Source organism: Myotis yumanensis, unplaced genomic scaffold (genome assembly GCF_028538775.1).
Source record: "Myotis yumanensis isolate MYYU_CA2020_CCGP unplaced genomic scaffold, mMyoYum1.0.hap1 SCAF_5, whole genome shotgun sequence".
Lineage (NCBI taxonomy): Eukaryota > Metazoa > Chordata > Mammalia > Chiroptera > Vespertilionidae > Myotis > Myotis yumanensis.
Genome location: NW_027223756.1, coordinates 1,324,679 through 1,351,846, shown reverse-complemented (window position 1 = coordinate 1,351,846; position 27,168 = coordinate 1,324,679). Strand labels below are relative to the sequence as shown.

The 27,168-nt window shown below is 62.4% G+C and overlaps 1 protein-coding gene across 3 annotated transcripts in view; it reads left to right on the top strand.

Annotated features, from left to right (window-relative positions):
- CARD11 (caspase recruitment domain family member 11) overlaps nt 1-27,168 on the top strand; it is a 68,596-nt gene that overhangs the window by 25,679 nt on the left and 15,749 nt on the right. The window contains exons 1-13 of one of the 3 annotated variants that reach the window (XM_070414295.1): nt 6,834-6,851; nt 10,449-10,575; nt 14,319-14,531; nt 16,569-16,706; nt 17,641-17,966; nt 20,357-20,536; nt 21,800-21,952; nt 22,245-22,370; nt 23,226-23,423; nt 24,136-24,312; nt 25,316-25,367; nt 25,933-26,015; nt 26,772-26,875. In XM_070414295.1, the coding sequence (XP_070270396.1) occupies nt 10,569-10,575; nt 14,319-14,531; nt 16,569-16,706; nt 17,641-17,966; nt 20,357-20,536; nt 21,800-21,952; nt 22,245-22,370; nt 23,226-23,423; nt 24,136-24,312; nt 25,316-25,367; nt 25,933-26,015; nt 26,772-26,875 (1,757 nt within the window). In that variant the 5' untranslated portion in view covers nt 6,834-6,851; nt 10,449-10,568. Of the gene's footprint in view, nt 1-6,833; nt 6,852-10,448; nt 10,576-14,318; nt 14,532-16,568; nt 16,707-17,640; nt 17,967-20,356; nt 20,537-21,799; nt 21,953-22,244; nt 22,371-23,225; nt 23,424-24,135; nt 24,313-25,315; nt 25,368-25,932; nt 26,016-26,771; nt 26,876-27,168 lie in introns of those variants that run through there. The other 2 variants (XM_070414296.1, XM_070414294.1) reach the window with 2 other exon arrangements.

Genomic DNA, 27,168 nt, shown 5'->3' with positions numbered 1-27,168 from the left:
AAGGGCACGCGGTCCAGCCCGCAGGCTGTCGGGGGAAACCTCGCCGCGCGGAGATGAGATGACGGAGATGACAGGGCTCACCCGCCGCCGAAGGGAGGACAGCACGCACGGAGGAGGGAGCCAGCGTGCATCCCTCGGAAAGCAATCCCTTTATACAACTCAGCGCCTGTTTGTCCAGGAGTCCTGCCGGCCACAGGGCTTCCCTGCCCCGAGGATCGTAAGCAACAGGGCAGACAGACAGACAGACAGCGACACCGCCCCCCAGGGGGGTGAGTTTCTAACCAGCAGCCCCGACAGCAGGGTGGCGGCCAGTCCCTGACGTTTTCCTGTGAACTGTGTTCGGTGTGGAGGTGACTATCGGGGCCTCGGCAGAGACCTCCGTCGCGTTTGCCGCCGGCTGTGGCCGGGCTGGACGGAGCGACGTGGACTGAGTGCCTGCGTGGGCACGGTGACAGTGCTAGGACGTAAGTGCTGTCCGTCCAGCTGTGCGGACAGTAGGCGGCTCCGAGAGGCTCAGCAGCGCCGAGGCCGCAGCAGCGGACGCAGAGCGGCAGCTCCCACCAGGGGTCTCTCACTTCAGGGCACGTTCTCCCCACAGGGGCAGAGAGAAGCCCCGGCTTGGTGCCTTCATGCAAAGGTTTTGGGGTTCCCTCTCTTTTTGATTTGAGTACAGTCCTGGGACGCTTCTGCTACACCCCCCTCTTTTAGGGGGACGATGTCACTTCACACCAACAAGCAGAACATATTTTAACCCCTTGAGGGCAGGCGCTCCCTGTTCTTTGTGTGGGGGTGCCCTGCACACGGACCCCAGCCCCCCAACTCTCTACTTGGACAGCGGAGGGCTCTTCAGAGACGACCCATCTTATCGAGGTCGTGGTCACCTGGCCCTCAGAGCACCTCCTCTGCCCTCTGCTGCCCAGAGACCTGCCCAGTGACCCGACGCCTGAGAGTCCAGCTCTCACCTGAGTCCTGAGCCCCTCGGAGGAAGAGGAGGAGCCTGAGGCCTGTAAAACCCAGCCTGCGCCTCCTGCCCCGTCACTTCCGCTGACCTGAGCAGCCTGTGCAGGTGACCGCTGAGCCTCCTGCCTCCTCTGGCTCCTGCTGCCGCTCCACTGCCTCCCGGTGGCACCTGTTACCTTGGACCATCACCTGTTACTCTTCAGGTTGATTGAAATCGTCAGCAGACCTGTTTGCAGACACATGGATGGATGATGGATGGATGGATGGATGGATGGAAGGAAGATGGATGGATGGATGGGTGGATGATGGATGGACGGATGGACAGATGGATGGATGGATGGATGGATGATGGATGGATGGATGGACAGATGGATGGATGGATGGATGGATGGGTGGATGATGGATGGACGGATGGACAGATGGATGGATGGATGGATGGATGATGGATGGATGGATGGATGGATGATGGATGGATGGATGGATGGATGATGGATGGATGATGGATGATGGATGGATGATGGATGATGGATGGATGGATGGATGGATGATGGATGGATGGATGGATGATGGATGGATGGATGAATGGATGTTTAAGTGGGATGGATAATGGATGGATGGATAATGGATGGATGGATGTTTAAGTGGGATGGATGATGGATGGATGGATGGTTGGATGGATGGATGGATGGAAGGGTGGATGGATGGTGGATGGATGGATGGATAATGGATGGATGGGTGGATGGATGGATGGATGTTTAAGTGGGATGGATAATGGATGGATGGATAATGGATGGATGGGTGGATGGATGGATGGATGGGTGGATGGATGATGGATGGGTGGATGGATGATGGATGGATGGATGGATGGATGGATGGAAGGGTGGATGGATGGTGGATGGATGGATGGATGGATGGGTGGATGGATGGTGGATGGATGGATGGATAATGGATGGATGGGTGGATGGATGGATGGATGGGTGGATGGATGATGGATGGGTGGATGGATGATGGATGGATGGATGGATGGATGGAAGGGTGGATGGATGGTGGATGGATGGATGGATAATGGATGGATGGATGGATGGATGGGTGGATGGATGGTGGATGGATGGATGGATAATGGATGGATGGGTGGATGGATGGATGGATGGGTGGATGGATGATGGATGGATGGATGGATGGATGAGTAGGGTTCCCAGTCTCCCACTTTAAGTCTGCCCTGAAGTATCCTCATCACCAGACTTTCAAATGTTGCCCCACTAAACATCCAGAGGCCTCGGGCCGCCTAGTTTGCCATTTGACTTGGTCTGTCTCCTGCCCCCGCGGGACCAGTGCCGGCCCAGTGAGAAGATCAAGGGAAGATTGTAGTGGGAGTGCGGCTCCCACAGGACCTTCCCGTTCTCGTCTGTGGCTGCTCTCTGCGTGGGGCTCCAATTTGATGATGCTGGTGTCCTTTCCTGAGAAATAGAGGGCCGACCTTTTCACTTCACAGGTTCTCGGGGCTGCGGGTCCCCCCAGGAGCAGGTCTGCCTGTCGCTGCTCCAGGTCAGGCGCAGCTGCCATGTCGTTTCCAAACAGGCCCCCTCGTCCCCCCACCCCTCTCCTGGGCTGGAACTGAATGATCTGCGATGTCGGCTCCGGATGGATGCTCGCTGCGTCCACGGTGGGGTCGCCTCTGCGCGGTAGAGACCCCAGGTCTCCTGCCCAGACTCTGGGGGAGACTGGGTGGAGGTGGGGAGAGGTCACCGAGGGCCTGGCTGTGCAAGTCCCAGGTGAATCCAAGGAACCCACAGCGGGCGCGGAAACGGAATGGCCAAGGATGGAGGTGGGACTAGGCCGGGCGCAGGCGTATTTCCTGCTCCCAGGGCACACTTCCTGGGGGGCTGATGGCCGAAGACAGTGAGGTGGCCGTGGGATGATTTTATTATAAAACCGGAGGTCACCAGAGCATCCCAGTCGCATTTCCATTGAATCCCCACGTGCTGCGTAGCGTGACCGCGCCCCGTCTGGAGACTGGCGTGTCGAAGTCACAGCGGGACCGCGGGCTCTCGGAGTTCCTTCCAACCCAAATGCTGAACCAACCCGTGGCCAAGACGAGGAGGAAGATGCCGATGAGGGACGCCCAGGGGCCCTCGGACGAAGCAGAGGGCTGCCTCTGAAAGCACAGAGGCCCTGAATTGGAGCGCGCTGGTGCTCTCGGTGACTTCGCGGCTCCCGTGGTGAACAGGCGTTCGTTGACCAGGCTGCCAAGGCGGCCGCGGGAGAGAGAAGAGCGGCATTTCCTTGTGGTCGAGGCCAGAGGGCTTCCCGTGGCCAGGCGTCAGGCGCTTCCCAAGAGGCAGAGAGGTGGCCTCACACTAGGGTGGGGGGATGGGGGGGAGGGTTGACAGACCTTGAGGACTGTCCTGTCCATCCACTGTGTGCGCGGCTCTGGGATCCAGACGCAGCCAACGCTCACAGAGCCCCATGATGAAGGGACGCGCCTTCCAGAACAGTGTAAGCCTAGCTCTGCGGAGTGTGCTTTTCTCAGGAGCTTCCCTGCGGCAAGAAGTGAGAGCTGCAGGGGTAGGGGAGAAGCGGGGGGCAGGGAGGCACATCCTTCAGAAGGGCTTGTCCTTGGCGCAGGGTGGAGGCCACTGGGAAGGAGCGTGGGCGCCAGGGCCGGGGGTGGGGAGGGGTGAGGTGGCCGTGCCCTTGGTCTCCGGCTCAGTAAGTGGGCCTCGCCCCCCAACCCCCGCCCCTGCATCCTGGGGCCTCCTGGGCCTCCTCTGTCCCTGGCACTTGTATCCACAGCAGCTATGGCCCTGGCCGGTCACGGAGAGGAGTGGCTGGAGCACCTTGAGGAGCTCGCCTGGTGCCCGGGGGGATGGCGGTGGGCAGTGCCCGGCTATGGAGTGGGCATGCCTGGATGTTGGCGCGAAGCATGGCTGTAACCGGGCGTTTGGGAGCGTCGGGAAGACCGAGGGCTGAGAGAGAAGAGGCGAGGCCAGCGGGTGTGGGAGAGGCTGGGCCTGGAAATCCAGCGTCGGCTCAGGACCGGAGGCTGCACCGAGGCCGGCGGGAGAGGAATGGGCCGCCAGGCACCGCCGTCCAAGAGCGGCCGGGCAGACAGACAGAAGGCGGTGTCGTCTCGTTACTGTGTCCCGGCTGTGTCTACCGCCTCGTGGCACAGCCACCCCTCGGAGCCACACCATTTGTTGCTGTCACCCGCGGCGCTCCGTCCACGGTGGTGCTCCGTCTTCATCGATCGCCTGCTTGCTCGGTCTTGTATCTAGGAAAAGGAACAAGAGCGATGGACAGCCGGGACTCAGGCGTCTGTAGCTGGGACCACGATGGCGCTCTCAGAGGCCGTAGATCTTACTTGTCACACGTGTCTGTGAGGGTGGTTTTCCTAACTGCAAATAATAGAAACAAAATCAGAATTCCACACACACGAGGGATTTTATTCTTCTGTGGACCAGTGGCTCAAAGCTGAGCTTGGACCCGGCGTCCTGGCGGCACCCAGGCAGCTGCACTTCGAGGGCAGCCTTTGTCTTCACGCTCACAGGGCAGCTGCTGTGCTTCCGGGCGTTGGATCCGCCTCCCAGGGAGGAAGACAGGGACAAAGAAGAGGCTCTTCTGCCCAGACCCTGCCCCCAGCCCAAGGAGCCCTCCCCGGTGTCTCCCCTGAAACTTCCACTCACGTCGCAGAGGCCAGGGTTGTGTCGCACGGCCACCCTAGCTGCAAGGGAGGCGAGAAACGCCGTTTTCCAGATGGGCCCAGCGACACTCCACAAAACTGGGCTCCCTCAACAGAGTAAGAGAGCATGGGTCTGGGCCGGCAGCTGGCAGTGCCTGCCACTCGGCTGTGAATTTAAAACGATAATTGCTGCTTTCAAAACATGTACGGGTGAAGCACCACTGATTGCTGTACACATGGTAATTGATGGGAAATGTTATCATCTCAACGTTTCGGTTCAATGAGCCGAGATAGACAGAGGTGAGGACGTTCACGGGGATGCCAGGAGGAAGCCGGCAGGGGGGGTTCTAGCTGCTTCTCTGAGTGTCCTTCTTGTGGCCACGAGGGGAGAGGGGAGGGACACGAGGAAGGCGTGACTCGGGGTCTTTTCCATGAGCTTTCCTTCCTGGACTGTGAACGCCACCGGCCGGCCCAGTGCTGGTGTATCCCTGTGTGTCCTCAGTCCTCACAGGCACTAGCGCAGCAGTTCTCAACCTTGGCCGCACATCAGAATCACCTGGGAATCTTTTAAAAATCCTGATTTCTGGGCCTCGTCCTCCGGAAATTCTGTTTCTTTGTTACTCATGTTGTGGCTCCACCCCATAACAAAGAAACAGAATTTCCAGAGGATGAGGCCTGGAAATCAGGATTTTAAAGAGTCCCAGGTGATTCTGATGTGCGGCCAAGGTTGAGAACCACTGCACTAGATCAGTCTTTTAAATAATAGCCCCCTCCCCCCCACTTTTTTTTCTGCCAGAACTCCTTTCAATTAAGTGGAGGTTTCGTTGGGATAATTAAACCCTCCCTCTCGAGCCGCCCACTCCAATCTCCCAGGCAAATCAATTAACCAGAGATGCGTTTATCTCCCTGACTGCCACCCCGTCTGGCCCCGGAGCGTTCGCCCGCCCGAGGGACCAGTGCCGCCAGCAGAGGCGCGTCCGTCCCGCAGGGCGGCTCCTGGCGAAGGGCCTGGCTCTGTGCGGGCGGTGAAGTCAGAGCGGCCTCGCCGTTCGTTTATTTATACGCAGACAAGTAGATGTGGGTCACCTACTGTGGCTAAGGCCCCATGCTGGGTTCTGGCGGGGCTGCGGGGGCGAAAGGGGATGGACAGGGCAGGTGGCCTGTCTCCTCTCTGTAAAGGGGTGGGGGGGTCGGTAGTGGCCGCTTCTGAGGGCGGTTGTGTCAAATGAGAGGATCCACGGGGTGTCTGCCCGCAGCAGCTACCCCCACCTCTTCCTGGGCGGCTGGAGGGTGCACTCCAGCAACACGAGGGGAGCAAACAGGAATGAGGGAGACACAGAGCCCAGGAAGCAGGGCTCCGGCGGGCAGGAGGAGATGCTCCGCTGCCTGCACGCTATCTGTGAGGGCGGCTGGCTCCCTCAGGCCCCGGTGACGGAGAGTCAGGGAAGGGGGGCTGGAGGCTCTGCCCCTGAGCGGCTGTGGGGTCTCACCCAGGGCTTACTCCCTAACCTGCCCCCTCATCCTAACCTGGGAGCCACAACCCGACCGACCGCACTCCTGTGCAGGGGAGGGAGGGGCGTCTGTGAATGCCCTGCACGCACCTCTGGCCGGTGAAGGGGTGAGCGGTGTGACAGGCTCTGCAGAGGGTGGGGCGCGGTGAGGGTGCAGAGGAGGGGGTGGCTGTCTGACCCTTCAGACCGTAATGCAGCGTCCGTATTCCATTGGTAGATGTATGTCATTTTTTATTGATATTTTTGCCACGATAACGCATGTCATGCAGGTTTACAAGTTAAGCCGGCTCGCTCTGGTGCTCAGTGGTTAGAGCATGCACCTGCACACTGGAGGGTCGCCGGTCCGATTCCCGGTCAAAGGCGTGAGCTTGGGTTGTAGGTCCCATCCCCAGCCCTGGCCCGGGTGGGTGTGGGAGGCAACCAATCGATGTGTCGCTCTGACATCAACGTTTCTCTCTTCTCACCCACTCTCTCCAAAAACCAGTGGTGGGGAGAGGAAAAAGCTAAGTAGGCTGGTCGGGAAAACCGTCAGTCCCCAGCCTGGCCAGCAGCATGCCCCGTCCTGACCCCCAAAGGCGACCACTTCTGACTCGCCTTCATCATTGCTGTCCTCCGGCACCCACCTCCGTGTTTCTGGGCAACGTGTGTGCAGCCCACGTGTCGCTGCGTCTGCTCTGTCCTTCCTGTCGGCGCAGCGCGAGGTAGGTGAGGACCCGCGTCCTCTGGACCCCACTGTGCGCCCCCCTCCTCCACTTTCCCCGTGCACGTGGGTCACAGTGTTGTGTGCTACGTTTCCACAACTAGGTTAGTACTGTTTTATGTTGAGGCTGGTTGAGGCCTGTAATTTGTTTCCTTTCTTAGCTTTTTATTTTTTCCTGGAGTTACAACTGCCTCTCTTTTTCTTTTCATTTGCTGAGGCTTTTGGTTTTAATGTGCCTGTCCTTAATTTTCCCCATCTGACTCTCAGACCGGTCCTTTGCTTCACAATATTATGTCCTACATTATCAAATACGAGAGGCCAGTGCACGAAATTCGTGCACTAAGGGGGAGCATCCCTCAGCCCAGCCCTCGGGGGATGTCCGACTCACAGCTTAGGCCTGCACAGGGACTGGGAGCCACTGTGCTCGCTAGCTGTGAGCCTGGCTTCCAGCTGAGCGGTGCACCCCCTGTGGGAACACACTGACCCCCAGGGGGCAGCTCCTGCCTTGAGCGTCTGTGCCCTGGTGGACAGTGGGCATCTTAGGAACCGGTCATTCCGCCGTTCAATTGATTTGCATATTAGCCTTTTATTATATAGGATACGAGGTGACCATTCAGTACATTCACCCTGGCAGTGTCTCTTGTGGGCCCTCGATGGCCCTGCGGCACCCCTCTCATCCCGGAACTTTCCTTGGTGCTTTGGCCCATCAGATTCTCTGTTTCCTGGGCTCCGTGCCTTCCCCTTTACTGTTTGAGCCCCTCGTTCTGCTGGAGCACATCCTCAAGTAGCTTCCCCAGAAAGGGGACGAGGAAGTAAGCGTCCAGAGTCACTGCCTTTCTGAGAATACTGTTCTGTTTTCACTCATCATCGTTCGGGTGGGTTTACAATTCCAGATTTAATGGTATTTTCCATCGAAAATGTGAAGGTATTGCCTGGCTGCCTCCCAGCTTCCGGAGTTGCTATTGGAAGCCCGAGGCCAGACTTACTTCCAGAGCTTTCGGGGTGCCCTGCTGTTTCTCCCCCGGACGCTTTCGGGGTCTCTGCTCGCTGGTGGCCTGAAATCTCAGTGAGGTTCTGAGAAGGCGTTTCCCCGGGCTGTGCCGCGTGCTCGCCACCTCTTCCCATCGGAAGACTCATAGTCCTACATGTGGAGGGTCCCTAATATTCTTTCTCTGATCGTTTCATCCCTTCATGTATAGGATATCCTCAAAAGGTGCACAGGAAAGGAAATATAACCTCTGTTGTCTCTTCCCAGGATTTCGGCTTATTGGGTACTAGACCTTCTAAACCAGCGGTTCTCAACCTGTGGGTCGCGGCTCCTTTGGGGGTCGAATGACCCTTTCACAGGGGCCGCCTAAGACCAATCGGAAAACACATACATAATTACATACTGTTTTTGTGATTCATCACTGTGCTTTAATGATGTTCAATTTGTAACAATGAAATTGGGGGTCACCACAACATGAGGAGCTGTATGAAAGGGTCGCGGCGTGAGGAAGGTTGAGAACCACTGTTCTAAGCGGACCTCAGCCCTCCTTCTCATCTTCCTTAACTTTTTGTTAACTTTTGGGGGAGATTTCTTCAACTTTCTCTTCCAAATCCTCTATTCATTACAAGTGTCTGCGACCTTATTTCACTTGCCAAGAACCCGTTCTTCGTTCCTTTTCATGGCGTTGTTTCATGGCTGCAGCATCTTCTCTAACTTCTTCATGGGTTTTCATGATCAGATTGTGCTTTCTTACGTCTCGCCTTGCTCCACGCACTCTGCTCCCGGCGGCACAGGCCGCTCCCACCTCCCGGAGCCTCCTCGCCCTCCCCAGGGATGGCCTCCTTCAGGGGCGGCTGGGCCACACAGACAGCGCTGCTTATCGGCTAACGGCCGCCCTGCAGGATGGATGGGCTCCCCGGCCGGCCTGACTCCCACGCCAGTAACTCCCCGAGCCATCGATTCCTTTGTGAGAAGCAATAGCTCTTTTTAACCCTGAGCCAATAACTGCCGTCCTCGAACTTGGTTTTACTTCTGTTTTAGGCTTGTGTGCTGAAGCGATATCTCAGGGCGCTTTTGTACAGACACTTTCTGGTTAGAGGCATTTAAAAGTCAGACTTTAAAAAAAAAAAAGCAATTCGGGGCTCTGTGGAGCGGTGATGAGAGGCGGCCAGCGACCGTGGCCCAAAGCTGCCTCCGTGGGGATCTGACACGTGTCGTCTCCTTCACATGGGCCTCCTTGCGGGATGGCCCCCCAGGGAGCCTGTGCGCGGTCCGTGGCCTGTCAGCATCGGGGTGACGTGTCAGCATCGGGGTGACTGTTAAATACCTGCAGGTCCGTCTCTCGGGAGACGCAGCCTGTACGACTCCCCCGACCTCAGGCTCCTCAGGCTGTGGGCCAACTCTAGGGCAGAGGCAGGAAGGGCAGCCTCGTTCCCGGCGGCCCTGTGCCTCGGTTTCCCCAGTCTGTGCTGACATGTCTGGTGGTTGTGCCAGCCTGGGCCACCTGCGCTCCGTCTCTTGCAAAGGAACCTTCTCACCAGCCAATTTCCAGAAGCCTTTTCCTCTGGTTGTAGAAGGAACCCACGGCCCCTCCTTCTCTAAAATGAAGAAAATAGTCGTTTCCCTTCGCCTGTGGGCGGCCTGCTCACATCAGCTGGGCACTCGGCCCGGAGACTGGCCCGCAGCCCTCCCTGCGGCGCCCACGGCCCTCCCCGCGGTGCCCACGGCCCTCCCTGCGGTGCCCACAGCCCTCCCCGCGGTGCCCACAGCCCTCCCCGCGGTGCCCGCAGCGGGCGGCTGCTCCTGTCCCGGTCACCGAACAGGGAGACGGCGTCCTCCAGAGAAGCGTGTCCTGCGCTCCCCGGGGCGAGGCCGTGACAGCTCCCTACGATCGAGCTGACACCCGACGAGAACAGCTCTGTCAGCCCTGGGAGGGCCGGTGTCACCTGCGATTAATCCTTCGGCCCAAATCAAGCGGATTCCTGATTAAACGGGCGCCCAGGCCCCTCACTCCCGAGCGAGCACCCCCGGAGCCCTCACAGGCCTGCAGCCAGCAGGGCGGGGGGGGGGGGGGGGGGGGCAGGGGGCAGCCCCTCCCACCTGCTCAGGGCGGAGCCTCCCTCCCCTCCCGGCCCCCTTCTCCCGAGGAGCCTGGTCCTTCCCTTCAACCCGAGGGCGGCCTGGCCGGGCGGCCTGTGAGCCCGGAAGGAGCTCCGTGGGGAGTTACCAAGCGCCTGTCCCACCCGATGCCGCGGCTGCAGACGTAATGGAGCGAAGGCAGCGCCTCTGGGCTGGGGATGTGCGCTGCCCTTGGCTCCTGAGCGAGGGCCGACAGGAGCGTCCACTCAGCACGTCCTCTCGCACCGTGGGGAGCCCTCCCCGCCCCCACCCCCGCCAGGGACCTCTGTCCATCTCTGTCCCGGGGCCTCAGAACCTGGGCAGTGGCTCCCCAGGCGGCCCCGGGCTGGATCCACGGCTCTTCCTCCAGCGGCTCCTGGGCGCGGCCGCCCCACGTCCCGTCCGGGAGAGAGGCGCTGCTCGGCCGCTGAGGCCCCGCATGGCCCTTGCTCTCCCTCCGGCTCTGCCCAGTCCGCTTCTCCCCTTTTCCAGAGCCCGGCCACCGCAGCCCCAGGCCCCCGAGGAGCCCGGCCCGGGGAGGGACGAGCCCGGCCCTGGAGGAGTGACGCTCAGGCCTCGGTAACGGGAGGAGCGGCGTCCTGAGCCTGCCACATGCCAGGTACGTCACACCCGCCCCCTTCGCCCTGAGCCGAACAGAGGAACAGAGCGCGGTGACCTGAGAGTGAGGGGGCGCGGAGCCAGCTCTGACCCAGCAGGTCCCCAGCCGGCTCTGACTCAGCGTCCGTGGGTTGGAGGCCGCGGGGACGGGCGGGGGCGTGCCACACAGGGCCTGGGGTCCAGGTGAAGACTTTGACCTTCACGGTGACAGCAGCAGGGAGCCCCGTGGTACGTGTTTCAGATGAGTGAGGCGGGACTGTAAAGAGGTGAGCAGCGTGGCCCTTCCTGTGGGGCCTGCCCGGGAGCCTTGAACTTGCTCTTTCGCTATTTATAGAAAGACCGGTGGGGCCCAGGGTTTGAGACCACGCCGGACCCTGGCCAGACCCTGGTCAGACCTGCCGGTGTTGGGTTGGAGTTGCCACCAGCTCTGGTTAAGATTCAGGGGAGGGCCCGGCCGGCGTGGCTCAGGGGCTGAGCATCAACCTATGAGCCAGGAGGTCACAGTTCAATTTCCGGTCAGGGCACAGGCCCGGGTTGTGGGCTCGATCCCCAGTGTGGGGGCGTGCAGGAGGCAGCCGGTCCATGATTCTCTCTCATCACTGATGTTTCTGTCTCTCTCTCCCTCTCCCTTCCTCTCTGAAATCAAAAGTATATTTTTTAAAAATATATTCAGGGGAGGGGGGAGCGTCCAACGTGGATGTCGACGCCTTGGAAATAGCAAAGGCAGGTTCACCTGGAGGGAGCGAGCCACCCCGCCCCCACCCAGCAGCCAGGCGGCCCGCTCTGGGTTTGCAAAGGGGCTGGGGGTCAGGACGCCCGGTGGTGACAGCAGCTTGCTGTCTGTGCACTTTGCTGGCCTGACTGGGACTGCGCCCACTTGTAATCACTGAGTCAGTTGTTGCTCCAAACAGCACGCAGCCAAGGCCCTTGGTCGCATGTAGCAAAGGCCCAGGCCAGACAGCTCGTTCACTGGGAGATCATTGCGGTCGACAGCAGGGACCAGATGCCATGCGGGAGGAGCAGGGCCACGCGTGGCCGGGGCTCATGGGGCGTCGCTTCCCTGCCTCCCTCCCCGCTCTGTCCGCTGGTGGTGGCCCAGCTCTGACCTCCCTGGCGTCCAGGTGCCGGCCTCCACTCAGCCCCCAGCCCACTCCCCGGCCGCTGTCTGTGGCCCGCGTGGAAGCCCCAGGTGGAGGTGCAACCGGCGCGTGGGTGGGTCCTCCCTGGGCAGCTCAGTCGGCCGGGGCCAGGGGTCTATTTGACACAGACAAGACCGCAGGGCGGTGGCCGCTGAGAGGGTGTGAGTAGGAGGCAGCACTGGGTATCGGGGTACCCACTGCCCTAGACTTGGCTTCACCTTCATCTTCACCAGCCTGTCCCCTTCCTTCAGATGCCCAGGCCCAGGGCCCTGGAGCTGAGGTGCCCCTCCGAGCGTGGGCACGTGGGCACAAATCAGAAGCTCTGGGAACCCCAGGGTTTAGGCGTTTTTATGGGGTGTCATTACACGGGCATGGCTGGTTAATCATTCTCCATGGAGGACTTTCTTTTCCTCTTTTAAATATATGTTGATTGGTTTCAGAGAGAAAGGGAGAGGGAGAGAGAGAAACATCAATGATGAGAATCACTGATCGGCTGCCCCCAGCACGCCCCCTACTGGGGATCAAGCCCCCAACCCAGGCACGTGCCCTGACAGGGAATCAAACCCTGACCTCCTGGCTCATAGGCCGACGCTCAACCCCTGAGCCACGCCAGCCGGGCGCCATGGAGGACTGAACTCACTCTCTGGCCTCTCCCCTCCCCAGAGGTCAGGTGTGGGGCTGAGTCGCTTCCGGTCACTTGCTTGTCTTCTGGCCACCAGCCCACCCTGGAGCTCTCCAGGGCCCCTAGCAAGGAGGCATCGCATTGCCACACAAAGGACACTCTGACCCCTCCAGATCCCGAGGGAAGGGGGCAAAGACCAAAGTGCTTTTTCTTAAAGGACCTGTGTTTGTTCTGAAATCTCCCCTTTTAACACCAGCGTGTCTGGGGCCGCCCTGGGGCCACCACATGCATCCCTCAGAGCCATGGCTCCGTGGAGCAGGGCCGTGGCTCCGTGGAGCAGGGCTGGGGACTGTCTCCTGGTCAGGCTGCTCCATGCTCTCCCGCTGGAGACAGTGCTGAATGTTCCAGTCGAAAACCGGGGGGAAGGGATAAATAACGCTGCTATGTTCTTACCACGGAACACATGCCACCGTTAGACGTGAATAAAGCACTTGAAATGCAGGCACTGTCACTCTGACAATGGAGCGCCTGCTGCGCATGAAGGTCCAGAAAAGGCAGGTGCCTGGAAGGAAGTCAGTGGGTGCCCAGGCGGGAGGGGTGCGCATCAGAGGGATGCACATGGCGCTCCCTTTGGGGGCGATGAAACTGTCCTAACATGAATTGGGGTGATCGCTGGGCAGCTCTGTGAATGTACTTTGAATTGTACACTTTAGAAAGGTGAATTGTGTGCTACATAAACTATATTTCATTAAAGCAGTTTAAAAATGAACAGATTAGCCCTAACCAGTTTGGCTCAGTGGATAGAGCGTCAGCCTGCGGACTGAAGGGTCCCAGGTTCGATTCCGGTCAAGGGCACGTACCTGGGTTGCGGGCACATCCCCAGTAGGGAGTGTGCAGGAGGCAGCTGATCGATGCTTCTCTCTCATCGATGTTTCTGACTCTCTATCCTTCCCCCTTCCTCTCTGTAAAAAATCAATAAAATATGTTTTTAAAAATGAACAGATCAGACGTATATATCAACCTAAATCAGTCTCAAAAAACGTAGAGAAAAGAAAGCAAGTTGAAAAAGGAAGCGAGGAAGCGCGCAGCATGACACCACCGGCGTGAAACTGCAGAACAAAAAAATAACCACACGGGTCGTCTTCGTTGAGGACAATTCCCCGAGAGGCATGAGAACGCGGGGGGGGCTGTACGCCCGCTGCAGCCTCCCCTCTCCCAGGAGTTGTTGCCCTAACACTGTGGCTTGTCCGCCCGTGGCTCGTGGTTAGAATAGACAGGAATGGAGACACGGGTGGCGAAGCAGCGCTCCAGTTGTGAGTGCGTGGAACACAGAGCTGGTAAAGCTACCGTCACAGCCAGAACCCGTGTCTTTCTCCACACGAACACCTGTGGGCCGACTTTTGCTCACCCAGCTTGTCTGTATTCTATCCCCTCCTTTCTTTTCATTTACTGATTGATCGGTTATCGAGAGGGAGGAGGGAGAGAAACACCGATTTGCCGTTCCACTTGTGTGTGCGTTCGTCGGCTGATGCCCGTATGTGCCCTGACCAGGGATCGAACCCGAATTGCGAGCCTGGACGATGCTCTAACCAACTGAGCGGCCTGGCCAGGCCTCTCCCTTCCTTTCTTAAATGGTTAGAATACCATAATGCTTTCCTCTGCCTGACTCTTTTCATTTATCTATTTATCAATTTATTTTAAAGAATCGCTTATTGATTTGAGAGAAAGAGGAAGGGAACAGAGAGAAACATCAATGTGAGGGTGTCACATCCACCGGCTGCCTCCCACGGGCCCCCCACTGGGGATGGAGCCGAAACCCAGGCATGTGCCCTGACCGGGAATCGAACCGGCACCCTTTCGGTGCCCGGGACGAGGCCCAACCAGGCCCTGCTTGACCTTTAGAACCCGTCCAGAGGTCACCCTGAAGGACTGGGTCCCGCGGTCCCGTGAGCCCCGGGTGACCGCGTGCCTTCTGTGCGCCAGGAGGCGGCCCCGGGATGGATGACTACATGGAGACGCTCAAGGACGAGGAGGACGCGCTGTGGGAGAACGTGGAGTGCAACCGGCACATGCTGAGCCGCTACATCAACCCGGCCAAGCTCACGCCCTACCTGCGCCAGTGCAAGGTCATCGACGAGCAGGACGAGGACGAGGTGCTCAACGCGCCCATGCTGCCCTCCAAGATCAACCGCGCGGGTGAGCCAGCTGCTCCCGGGACGGGGACGGGGACGGGGACGGGTGGGCGGGCTGCCCCTGGTGGCGGCCCCAGGAAACCCCTCCGGCTACTGTGCCAGCGTGAAGTTTCTCCCGGGCGGGAATTATCAGCTGGGCCCACGGCCCTCTGCCCGGCCCTGCCCGCCACCAAGCGGTAGAACTGAGAGGGTCCCGGCCTCGGAGAGCGGGAAACGGTGTTTACTTTCCTACCCGGCCTGAGGGGAGCACCCCTCCGCTGACAGGTGGAGGCAGGCGACAAAGCAGGTGATTAGCGATACCTGGGACGTGGTCGCCCGTCACAACCCCCGACGTCTTCATTTCCGTTACCGCGGTGACAGTCTGTCCACACACCATTTACACGCATCGCTCCCTCGGAGTTAGAGTAGCCGTTAGAGCTGCCGAGAGAGCGTGTCACTTCAGGCATAAAGAAGCACATTTCTTACTGAGTCATAACTTTGCTATTCGAGAACTGTGTCCTGTATAATAAAAGGCTAATATGCAAATTGACCGAGTGGCAGAATGACCGGTTGTTATGACGTGCACTGAGCACCAGCGGGCAGACACTCAGCACAGGAGCTGCCCCCTGGTGGTCAGTGCGCTCCCAAAGGGGGTGCACGCTCTGCCAGGAGCCAGGCTCATGGCTGGCAAGTGCAGTGGTGGTGGCAGGAGCCTCTCCCGCCTCCGCAGCAGCCCTACGGATGTCCGACTGCCGGGTTAGGCCCGCTCCCCTAAGGGCGCAGGCCGGGCCGAGGGACCCCCTTGAGTGCATGAATTTCATGCACCAGGCCTCTAGTTCTATTATCATTGATGCCTGTGGAACCCAATGCGTTGTATCTGTTTAAGAATGCAGGGTGTCTCCAAAAACTGTGTGCACACTTGAGCCGCTGACAGCTCAGTTTTGAAAAGGAAATGTGCTCTAATAAGCACTGCCTTTATAATTATTCAAGGGCGTGCATACGTTTTGGGGACACCCTAGAGTCTTCTGAGAAGGGGTCAGACTGCCTCAGGGCTGCCTAGCACTTTTTTACATTCACTCAAGGTGCTACGTCTGGTTTGTGAAACTGGTTTGGGTTTTATGCACGTGCCTGTGTGTACACACGTGTGTGTATTTGTCCTTGTGCGGCACACGGGGTCACAGGATACACGTCTCTCTCTGTGGCTCACAGTTTAAAAGGTTTGGAGTCACTCCCCCACGGCGTGATGGCGGTAAGTGCCTCGTGCGCTGTGACTGTCCTTTGTGAACACGACACTCATCATCCATCGCAGCGCTCTCCTGCCGAGCCCGGCTGTCACTTCCAACCCCGCCCCCACTGCGCCGGCAGCACAGCCACACCGGCGGCACCCACACACCCGCAGCCCACACGCCGGCAGCCCACACGCCGGCAGCCCACACACCAGCACCCACACAAGATGATACGCGCGTGTCCTGCCGTCCTGGGGACACGTCGAGCTCGGGGACCTCCAGGGAAGAAACATCTGGAAGTGAAACAGTGAAGGGAGGCCAGGACATGTAAACACTAAGTGGGACCCGTGGGGCAGAGACCTGCGGGCACATCCCTCTGGCGTTAAAGCTGTTTCCAGGCGCTTGGCAGCCCCGAGGGGAGCGGCCTGCTTCCGGGGACTCCTAGCTCCCCGCACAGAATGTGCTTTCTGCTCCGAAGCCCAGAGAACACCCTCCACGCTGCAGTGGCCACTGCACTTCCCTCTCCTCCGGTCAGGGAGCCGAGCCAGCGTGGCTCACTGTAACCCGGTCGACAGGAAGCTGTGGGTGTCCTGAGGCCGTGTCCGGGTGCCCGGGTCCCCCCAGTTTCCCAGAGGAAGGGAGCTGACAGCCACCGCATCCCCGCTGAGGGCCTGATTTCCACCCCCTGGACCCGGGAGGCACCTCGGGAGCGACGGCTGTGGCGACGCTGTCTTCTCCGCGTTCGCTGAGGGATGGGAGTCCGGGATGCGGCTGGACATGGGACCCAGGTCCGGTCACCTGTGCTCTGGGCGCCGAGTGACGGGCCGTGTCCCTAGGCCGGCTGCTGGACATCCTGCACACCAAGGGGCAGCGGGGCTACGTGGTGTTCCTGGAGAGCCTGGAGTTCTACTACCCGGAGCTGTACAAGCTGGTGACTGGCAAGGAGCCCACACGCAGGTTCTCCACCATCGTGGGTGAGCGGCTCGGCCAGGAGAGCGTCCGGCGGTGGGCGGGGGGGTGTCCACTGGTGGGACAGTCCCAGAGCGGCGAACCGGTGGTGCTAGGACAGCACCTGCGGGCTGGCGGCCCCTGGTTTCTGCCGGATGGTGAAAGCGGCAAAGGGAAGCTTGAGCCGAGAGAGGGGGTGTTCCTGGCACATCCCCGTGAATGGTGGCGGCGGGACAGATGCTCCCCGCCTCTGGGTCCGGTTCCCGCCTACTCTCTTGCCAGCATCCCTGAGCCAGAGGCCTTGGCCGTCTAGTCTTACGTCCCTTCCTACACATTCCTGCGCCCGCCTCCTCCCAGCCCTGCATCCCCCCAGCTCTCTGCATCCACCCCTGCCTGCCTCGCGCCTTCGCCACCTCGGCAGACCTCCCTGTGTAAAACCTCCCGCTGCTTCTGTCTGAGACCAGTCCTCCTGCAGCCCACAGGGCGCCGTGGGCCAGCCCGGCTGACACTCCAGCCTCCACCGCCTCTGCTTCTCCCTGGGCTCCAGGCGCATGCCACGTCCCCCTCCGCATGTCCCACCTTCCCGGAGCGTTTCCCTCCACTCAACCTCTCAGCCACCCCCCCCCACCCAACACCACCCCCCCACCGCCGCCAGGCTGGAGGCCCCTCACACTCTGCCCTGTGCCCTCCCTCCCACATCTCAGGCTGCACTTGCATGTCTGCGTCCCTCCTTCCTGATGTCTGCCTCCCTGCCAGACCCAAGCTCAACCAGGATGAGCTGCGTTGCTCCCCTTGAGTCTGGGGCCCGTGGGTGTGAGAGCTCAGGAGGGCGGTGGGTGGGGGGGGGGGAGCGGGATGCCCTGACCCCCCCCGCCCCCCCGCAGTGGAGGAGGGGCGGGTGGGTGGTGGGGAGCGGGATGCCCTGACCCCCCTCCCCCACCCCCCCCCCACCCCCCACAGTGGAGGAGGGCCACGAGGGCCTCACGCACTTCCTCATGAACGAGGTCATCAAGCTGCAGCAGCAGATGAAGGCCAAGGACCTGCAGCGCTGCGAGCTGCTGGCCAAGGCGCGGCAGCTGGAGGACGAGAAGAAGCAGCTGACGCTGACGCGCGTGGAGCTGCTCACCTTCCAGGAGCGCTACTACAAGATGAAGGAGGAGCGCGATGGCTACAACGACGAGCTGGTCAAGGTCAAGGACGACAACTACAACCTGGCCATGCGCTACGCGCAGCTCAGCGAGGAGAAGAACATGGCGGTGATGCGGAGCCGGGACCTGCAGCTTGAGGTGAGGGCGGAGCGGGTGGGGGCAGGTGCGGGGCGGGGCCGCCACCCACCGCCCTCCAGCCGAGGTCCCGCTCGGGGCCCAGGTCCGGCGCAGGCAGGTGCAGACGTGTGCACAGGGACCTCGTGGGGCTTCCCTCCTGCTCGGGGCCCGGGCGCCCTATGCGCACGTGCAGACGGGCGCACAGACTGTGCACCAGGCCGGGGGTGGGGAGACGCAGGGGCCGTGCCCAGACGGTGGCCCCCAGGAGTCAGCGAGGAGATGGCACGGGGCCTGGGCGCAGCCCCTGCCCGGCACCGCTGTGCGCAGAAAGGCCAGCCGGGCCCAGTCCCAGAGCCAGGCTGCCTCTCGGTGAACGGCCGCCAGCACATGACGCTGTCATTAAAGGATTTAGCGCCCGAGTGCAGACGGGAAGGGCATTTGCTTAACCCGTTTGTTCCTTTCGCGTCCTGAGCGCCACCCGCCCCAGGCGCTGTCCCAGGGATGCAACTCAAGCCCCAACCCCCTGAGCCGGGGCCACTCTCACCAGAGAACAGCAGACACACGCCTGGCCGTGCCCAGGGCTGTTCAGGAGGAACGCGAAGAGCAGGAGGCCGGGGGGCGGGGCGGGTGCTGTCTTAAGGGGGACGGTCGGGGAGGCCACTGAGAGGGGACGCGGGGCAGAGGCCGAGGACAGGGAGGGCCGGCCATGCCAGTCTCAGGGTGGAGCTCCCAGCGACCGAGGCCCCGAGCAGGGGGCATGCGTGGTGGTGTTTCTGGAGCCACAGGAGCAAGTAGCGGGGAAGGAGGTGGGGGAGGCGGCCAGGACCCCGATCGAGGGGATGTGGTGAGACCGTTGCCGTTCATCCCAGGTGTGGGGAGCGCTGAAGGCCGGAGAGCTGGGAGTGACAGCTGATTTATTTCTAGATGGATCACTGCGGCTGCGGGTAGAGATAGACTCTCGGGATATTTATGAGGCACCTGCCACGCGTGAGGCACTGTGCTGAGCACCGTGGGGGACTCGGGGATAAATAACCTGATTTCTGGTCGGGTCACATGCAATTTAGCTGAAGCGGACAGATCAGTCAACAGCCCCCTGGAATCCGGGCGGATGGAATCAGAGGCGTAACGGGCAGAGGGACGTGTGTGTGAAGAGCAGGAGCCTTAAATACCATCGATGGGAATTCAGATCTGGCTTCCGCTTCCCCGTTAGTTGACCCTCGGCCTCAGTTTCCTCATTGGTCAGTGGCAGTCACGGCAGTAACACCCACACCCACAGATGCGTGAGCCGCTGCACCGTGAGCCGCTGGGGGAGCGGCTGGTCCCGCGTGCGCCCCTCCGGGCGGCACGCCACGCCCACTCGGGGCACTGGGGCCCCGGGCCCAGCTCAGGATGCTGACCAGGCCTTTTCCCACGGTCTCTAAGCAGGAGTGCCCCTGTGCCCGCTACCCAGCACGTGCGGACGTTAACCTAGGGCGGGGCTCACACGGTGCCCTGCTGGAACTCTCCCTCCCTGAGATGTGGTCATGGTGCGGAAGCGTGTCTAGAACTGAAAGGCCCATCTGGCCCCCGCGTCCCATCTCAGCCCCAGGCCGCTCCCCTGCGGCCTCTCCCCGCCCCCGCACCCCGGGCGAGGGGTGCAGAGCTGGCCTTTCCCAGCTAAAGCCGAGGCCCTCCACCTACCAGGCTCCTTGTTGCCCGCCTCTCCGTGAGCCTGGACCTGACAGGACACCCCCCCCTGCTCCCTCTGGGGTCCCCTCCTTGCAGCCTTGACCACGAGCCCCCGTGTTGGGAGCTCTGCCGAGGCCGGGGTCCGGGGCAGCAGACTCGCCTGGGCACCAGGTGTGAGAGGCTCCTGGCCCCAGTTCCTGACGCTCACCCCGCGGTGACGCCCAGCACGTGTCCAGCTGCCCCGAGTCCAGATGTTGGGACTGCCCCCGGCAGGCCCTCTAGACCCGTGGGCCTGGGACCTTTCAGCCGGAACGCTGTCCTTCCCAGTGAAACCTGCTGTGAACCCACGAGGACAAAGCCTAGGGGAGCAGAGCCGCTCTCGGGGGGGGTCAGGGTGGGCCCAGAGCTGGGCTCACGGGGAGCTCTGAGGACCGTGGTGAAAGGGCATCGAGTTGGCCAACGCCTCGGGGACACCGGTTGGGGATCTTTTATCCTCATCTGTCACCTGTTTCACCCGGAATTTTCTAAGGGACATAGGGGGCCTTTGAATTGTTCTAAACGGCGAATTGGGAACCCCCTCAGCCGGGAGGGGCGGCTGGTTTTACTGGAAAAGGCTCTGTGGGCCCTCCCTGGCCGCCACGGAAGGAGGAGGGAGGGCAGGCCCAGGCGGGGCCGCATCAGGGGGACCCGGGAGCGATGCCTCCTGGGCCCCTGCCAACCCCGCCCCTCGGCCCCGGCTGCAGATCGACCAGCTGAAGCACCGGCTGAACAAGATGGAGGAGGAGTGCAAGCTGGAGCGGAACCAGTCGCTGAAGCTCAAGAACGACATCGAGAGCCGGCCCAAGAGGGAGCAGGTGCTGGAGCTGGAGCGCGAGAACGAGATGCTCAAGACCAAGATCCAGGAGCTGCAGTCCATCATCCAGGTGCGGGCGCGGCACGGTGACCTGGGGCTGTGAGCGCTTCTGTAGCTGACCCGCTCCGCACAGCCGGTGCCCTGAGCCGGGGAGGCCTGCTGGTCCTTAAAGATCCAGAGAGACTCGCCGTGGCTGGTGGCCCAGTGGTTAGAGCGCCGGCCCGGGACCAAGGGGTCATGGGTTCGATCCCCAGCCCCTATCAGGGTATGTGAGGGAGGCAACCAATCGATGTTCCTCTCCACCGCCCCCCCTTCCACTCTCTAAAAAACATCAATGGAAAAAATACCCTCAGGTGAGGGTGAACCAAAAAAATCCCAAGGTCCTCCACGGTCAGCCCGTGCGTTTATTAACACTCCCAGTGCCTCCTGCCCCTGTCAGCACGGAGTGCGGGGGACGGAGGGTGTCTCCGCGGAGTGACGGCCCAGCGCACCCCTAAGGGAGAGAAGAGGCCGCCTGCCTCCCCTGCCTCCCCCGCCTCCCCTGCCTCCCCCAACTGGCTGCCTGGCGCCTGCGCTCTGACACGGAGCAGAGCTGAGCCGGTGTCACCCAAGCGGATGGCACCTAATTGGCGGAGGCGCCCACCAGCGGGCCTGCCCTGTCTTTGTTGTCACCTGTGACGTGTTGGGGAGCAGCCTCTGGGGCTCCGATAAGCAGGCCGAACAGCAGGCCTCGGGGTGTTGGCGGCAGCAGGAGCTATGCTTCTTCAGGTGATGACATTCTCACCTAACAAACCGCTGAGGACCCCAGGGGCGGCGATTCGCTCCCTGCTCGTCTCTGCTCCCAGCTCAGCGTGGTCTGCGGGCGTCTGTGGTGTCTGCCCCGTGGCTCAGCGTGGCCTGCGGGCGTCTGTGGTGTCTGCCCCGTGGCTCAGCGTGGCCTGCGGGCGTCTGTGGGTGTCTGCCCCGTGGCTCAGCGTGGTCTGCGGGTGTCTGTGGTGTCTGCCCCGTGGCTCAGCGTGGCCTGCGGGCGTCTGTGGTGTCTGCCCCGTGGCTCAGCGTGGTCTGCGGGTGTCTGTGGTGTCTGCCCCGTGGCTCAGCGTGGCCTGCGGGCGTCTGTGGTGTCTGCCCCGTGGCTCAGCGTGGCCTGCGGGCGTCTGTGGTGTCTGCCCCGTGGCTCAGCGTGGCCTGCGGGCGTCTGTGGTGTCTGCCCCGTGGCTCAGCGTGGTCTGCGGGTGTCTGTGGTGTCTGCCCCGTGGCTCAGCGTGGCCTGCGGGCGTCTGTGGTGTCTGCCCCAGCTCCCGGGCCCTGCACCCACCCTCTCTCCCGCCCCCAGGCCGGGCAGCGCAGCCTGCCCGACTCGGACAAGGCCATCCTGGACATCCTGGAGCACGACCGCAAGGAGGCGCTGGAGGACCGGCAGGAGCTGGTCAACAAGATCTACAACCTGCAGGAGGAGGCCCGCCAGGCCGAGGGGCTGCGGGACAAGGTGGGCGGGGGCTGCTCGGCCCCACATCCAGCACCCGCACCCCTGCAGCTGTTCGCTACTGTGTCCGTGGGGTCCCGTCTCCCTTCCCGATGGCAGGCCTCGGGGGGCACGCACCGGGTCTGTACGTCCCCCCTCCGTCCCCTGGCACACAGTAGGTCTGAGCAAATCCCAGCTCATTGACTGACCTACTGCGGCCGTCCCTGCCGGTCAGATGGCTGCCACTTGGGGCGGCGGCCTGGCCTGCGGGTGACTTGGCGGCACGCTGACCCCCCGCCTGCCTGTCCCCCCGCAGTACCTGGAGGAGAAGGAAGACCTGGAGCTGAAGTGCTCGACGCTGGGGAAGGACTGCGAGATGTACAAGCACCGCATGAACACGGTGATGCTGCAGCTGGAGGAGGTGGAGCGGGAGCGGGACCAGGTGCGCCACGCCGCCCGAGGGGGGACAGGGCCACGGGGGACAGAGAGCCTGGGGGGACCGAGGGTCAGGAGGACACGAAGGTCAGGGGGGCACCGAGGGCCAGGGCACCCTGGTGGCGGCCAAGAAGGGCCCACAGAGCCTTTTCCAGTAAAACCAGCCGCCCCTCCCGGCTGAGGGGGTTCCCCATTCGCTGTTTAGAACAATTCAAAGGCTCTCTATGTCCCTTGGAAAATTCCGGGTAACCGTGGGGTGAAACGGGTGACAGATGAGGATAAAAGATCCCAAACCGGTGTCCAAACATCTCGAGGCCCTTTCACCACGGTCCTCAGAGCTCCCCCTGAGCCCAGCTCTGGACGGGAGGGGAAACTCGGCCGAGGACTCGGGGCTCTGGGCCCAGGCCCTGCCCTCCCCCCGCCCCCCAGGACCCACAGCCGGCCGGGCTCTCCCACTTCATTTCAAAGATGAATTCCAACCGGAGGCTCTCCGAACGCACAGGCAGTTGAACACGTGGGGCCGGGCTGGCCTCGCACGGCCCTTCAGTGCTGGTCTCCGGAGTAGCTGGGTCGGGCCTGTCACTCAGGCGTGTGACCAACACGCGGGCACCCTGGCAGGCTCGGTGCCCTGTCTATAAAGTGGGAATGACAGGTGCCTCGGGCCCGGGGAGTGGGCTCCCGGAGAGGCGCCCTGAGCCCCCAGAGAGGCGCCCCGAGCCCCAAGCCCCACGCGGCTGGAGCCCAGCAGGACGCGTGCTGCTGGGAAAGGCTGTGAGTGACAGCGGAGAGAGCAGGAGCGCTGGGCGGGGAGGCGTGTCCGGGGGGAGACGGGTGGAGAGCCAGGGGCCCGTCCCTCCCGCAGGCCTTCCACTCCCGGGACGAGGCGCAGACGCAGTACTCACAGTGCCTGATCGAGAAGGACAAGTACCGGAAGCAGATCCGCGAGCTGGAGGAGAAGAACGACGAGATGCGGATCGAGATGGTGCGGCGCGAAGCCTGCATCGTCAACCTGGAGAGCAAGCTGCGGCGCCTGTCCCGGGACAGCGGCAGCCTGGACCAGGTGGGCGGCGGGCGGGCGGGGCGTGGCTCTGGGGGTCAGCAGAAGTGACCTCGTGCCCTCGCCCCTCAGCTCAGGCACAGAGGACAGGACCTGCCATGTTTCTGTCCTCACTTCATCATTCAGCAATGTTTTTTTGTTTGTTTGGTTTTTTTCCAAATATATTCATAGACTTCATGGAGGAACGGGGAGAGAGAGAGAGAGAAACATCAATGATGAGAGAGAATTATGAATCGGCTGCCTCCTGCACGCCCCACATGGGGATCGAGCCCGCAACCCAGGCCTGTGCTCTGACTGGGAACTGAACCGTGACCTCCTGGTTCAGGGGTCAGCGCTTAACCACTGAGCTTCCTGGCCAAGCCTGGCAATGTTTTCCGTATTCGTAGCTCAGACCGGGGGCTGGAAATTGGAGAGAGGATGGTGACCTCGGATTAAAGGGCCAGGACCAGCTCAGGGGTCCCGTCCCTGCTCCAGGCCCTGGCTGGCGGGAGGCGGGATGGAGACTGGGGAGGAGAGAGGGGGTGGAGCTGGAAGATGGCCTGGCCTCCAGGTACACGGGGTCGGGGTCGGGGCAGGAGAGAAGCGCAGGAGTCCTGAGCTCGGCCCAGGGCAGGGGCGGCGCCGGGGGCAGAGCGGCTCCGTGGCCTGCCGGCTGCTGCTCACACACACACACACCCACACACACACACCCCCCGCCCGGCCCCCCTGTCCGCAGAGTCTGCCCCGGAACCTGCCCGTGACCATCATCTCCCAGAGCTTCGGGGAGGCCGGCCCCCGGACCAACGGCCAGGAAGCCGACGACTCCTCCACCTCCGAGGACTCGCCCGAAGACAGCAGATACTTCCTGCCCTGCCACCCGCCCAAGCGCAGGATGAACCTGAAGGGCATCCAGGTACCTGCAGGCGGCGGGCGGCGGGCGGCGGGCGGCGGGCAGGAGCCGGCGAGGACGCGCCTGTGCTTCTGCTGCGGGTCTCAGGCCCCAGGCGGATCGCCCGTCACAGCCCTGCGGACGGACGGATGGGCACCGTGCGCTGTGCGTTTTGACCAGACCCCTCATTTCCTCTAAATGTCGTAGGAGAGGCCCGGCCGGCGTGGCTCAGGGGGGAGCATTGACCTATGACCCAGGAGGTCACAGTTCGATTCCGGTCAGGGCACAGGCCTGGGTTGTGGGCTCGATCCCCAGTGGGGGGTGTGCAGGAGGCAGCCGGTCAATGATGCTCTCTCATCATTGATGTTTCTCTCTCTCTCTCCCTCTCCCTTCCTCTCTCTGAAATCAGTAAAGAAATATTAAATAAATAAATAAGTGTAGTAAGAGAGGGGGGGGGAGGCATTATTTCCAAATTTAACAGGTAGGTGTGAGTGCAGCCGCCCCCTCCTGATGGGGAGTGGCGGGCACAGCAGGGGCGGGCTCCCCGACCTCCATCGGCCGGGCTCCGTGTCCAGCGTGTCCGTGGCTCCGGATGAGGAAGGAGCGTGTGAGGGCAGGAGGGAGAGGGAGGGAGGGAGGGAGCCGATGTCGTGTGAGGGCCTGACAGTGCCCACGGGTCCCCACCGTCCCCTGCACCACGGACCCAGGGCAGCACCTCGAGGGGACCCACTGGTGCTGAGTGGCCGGCAGCGGCCGAAGCCCGCCCTCCCTCACCGCGCCCTCGGCGTGTGGATCTGCACAGCCCGGCGCTCGCACCCGCTGCTCACCCTCTGGCCCGGGAGCTCTGTCCTCGGGGCCCAGCCCCGGCCTCCCTGGGGGGGCGCGTCTGCCCAGCACCGCGGAGATGGGTGCCGTGCGCCTGCTGTGGTCGCAGCCGCGTGGCAGGGGCCGCCGGGCTCCCCCGCGCACTCCCCCCCGTCACGGCGCCGGGTTGGGCCCCGCGTGACCCTGTCCTCTGCCCCCTCAGCTGCAGAGAGCCAAGTCCCCCATCAGCCTGAAGCGCGCGTCCGACTTTCCAGGTTAGTGCGGCGCGGCCTCCGCTCTGTCCCCCGCTGCTCTGCGTCCCTGTCGCTCCCCCTGGCGCTCGCCCCTGCGGGGACACCTCGGACCGGCCTCGGGGGCGGGGCGGGGTGTCCACGTGGTAATTAGTGGTCACTGTGCCGGGAGAGCAGGAGCAGCCTCGTCATGTCTACCACCCCTCCCTGTGGGTCCCCAGAGCCCCAGTGCATTGTCTGTCTGTCTGTCTGTCTGTCTGTCGCGAGAAGCGTGCCCAAGGCCCAGCAGCCCCTGAGGGAGCGGGAGGGGAGGGACTCCCTGCTCCAGGGGACAGTACCTTACCTGGGGGACGGGGACCCTGACTGAGCCGCTGGGCCTGGCCAGGGCAGAGGCTGCTGGTGAATGAGCCCAGCCTTCCCCCCAGGAGCCCGCAGTGGGACCGGGTCAGGAGAGGAGAGAGCAAGCCCCGTGGGAGAGGAGCCGAGCCCCCAGACAGGACACCCCCTGTTCCCCCTACCCCGCCAAGGGGCTCTCAACTCCCTGTCCCTCCCCTCTCCCCTCGGCCTCTCCTGCCCGTGGTGAGGACAGGGAGGGGACAGGAAGAAGAAGGCATGGACGTCAGCCCCAGCTCCTCCCGGTCCCTGCCCATCACCAGCTCCTTCCCCAAGATGGTAAGCGGGGGGGCCCTCCAGCCCCCACCCCAGGGCCCTGCTTCCCCCTGCACACCTGGCGCCCGCTCCCCTTCCGGACTGCACCCCAGGCCTCTTATGTCTGTAAAGATGTTTCTAGGGCTCAGGATGTGTTTCCACCTTCCGGCCTCCTCCTCCCCAATTTAACTCTCAGATGGAGGAGGCACACCCCCCCCCCCCAGCCCCCGCCAGGGGCTGTAGGAATCGCAGGAGCTGCGGGGACTCTGCCGCAACCCCTCAGCCCTGAAACCCCAGCTGGGTCTCAGCCGCCTCCCCCACCCGCCAGCAGCAGAGGTCTGGGGATTAGCGAGTCTAACCCCAGCTCTGGGCGGGGATCCGGCGCTCGTAGAAGGCAGCCCTTGCCAGGAGCCAGCAGGCCTGGTTTCGAAAGGTCGCCCCACTGCCCCCCACACACCAGGCCTGCAGGTCTTCATCTGGTCCAGGGCGGGTGCCCCGACCTCGCAGCTGGGGCCCTGGCGCTCAGCCTGTGCCGGTACAAGGCCACTCCCGCCTGCAGCCCATCCTCCCCGCCTGCGCCCCCACCCCCGCCCCTCCGCAGAGGAGCGACTGTGCTGGTTCTGGGTGGGCGAGGTCCCCACTGAGACCCGCTGGCAGGCCCCACACCCCAGCGGAGGCGGGGCCCTGTCCGTGCCAATGTGGTCGCTGTGCCTGTGATCCCGGTGCCCGCGGGGGCCCGGGCGGGGCTGCCTGGCCCCATAACACTGTCCCTGGCATCAGAAGCAGCCCCACCGGAGCCGGTCCAGTATCATGTCCATCACCGCCGAGCCCCCGGGGAACGACTCCATCGTCAGGCGCTGCAAGGAGGACGCGCCCCATCGGAGGTGGGTGACGGGCCTGGTGCCTGCCGTGCCCTCTGCACTGACCCCTTCCCTCCCGGGCGCCTGGGAGGGCAGCGCGGGACCCATTTTACAGACGAGGAGGCCGAGGCTCAGAGAAGGGACCTGGCTTTCCCAGGGCCACCAGCCAGCGAGCAAATGGCAGAACCGGCGCCACTTGCCTGGTGTGCGCAAAGTCGGGGTCCTCCGCCCGTGGCTCCAGGGTTTGGGCCCAGGTGGCAGAGCCAGCACCGGGCATGGCCCAGATCCTCCCTCTCCCCCCTCCTCGCCTCTTGGAA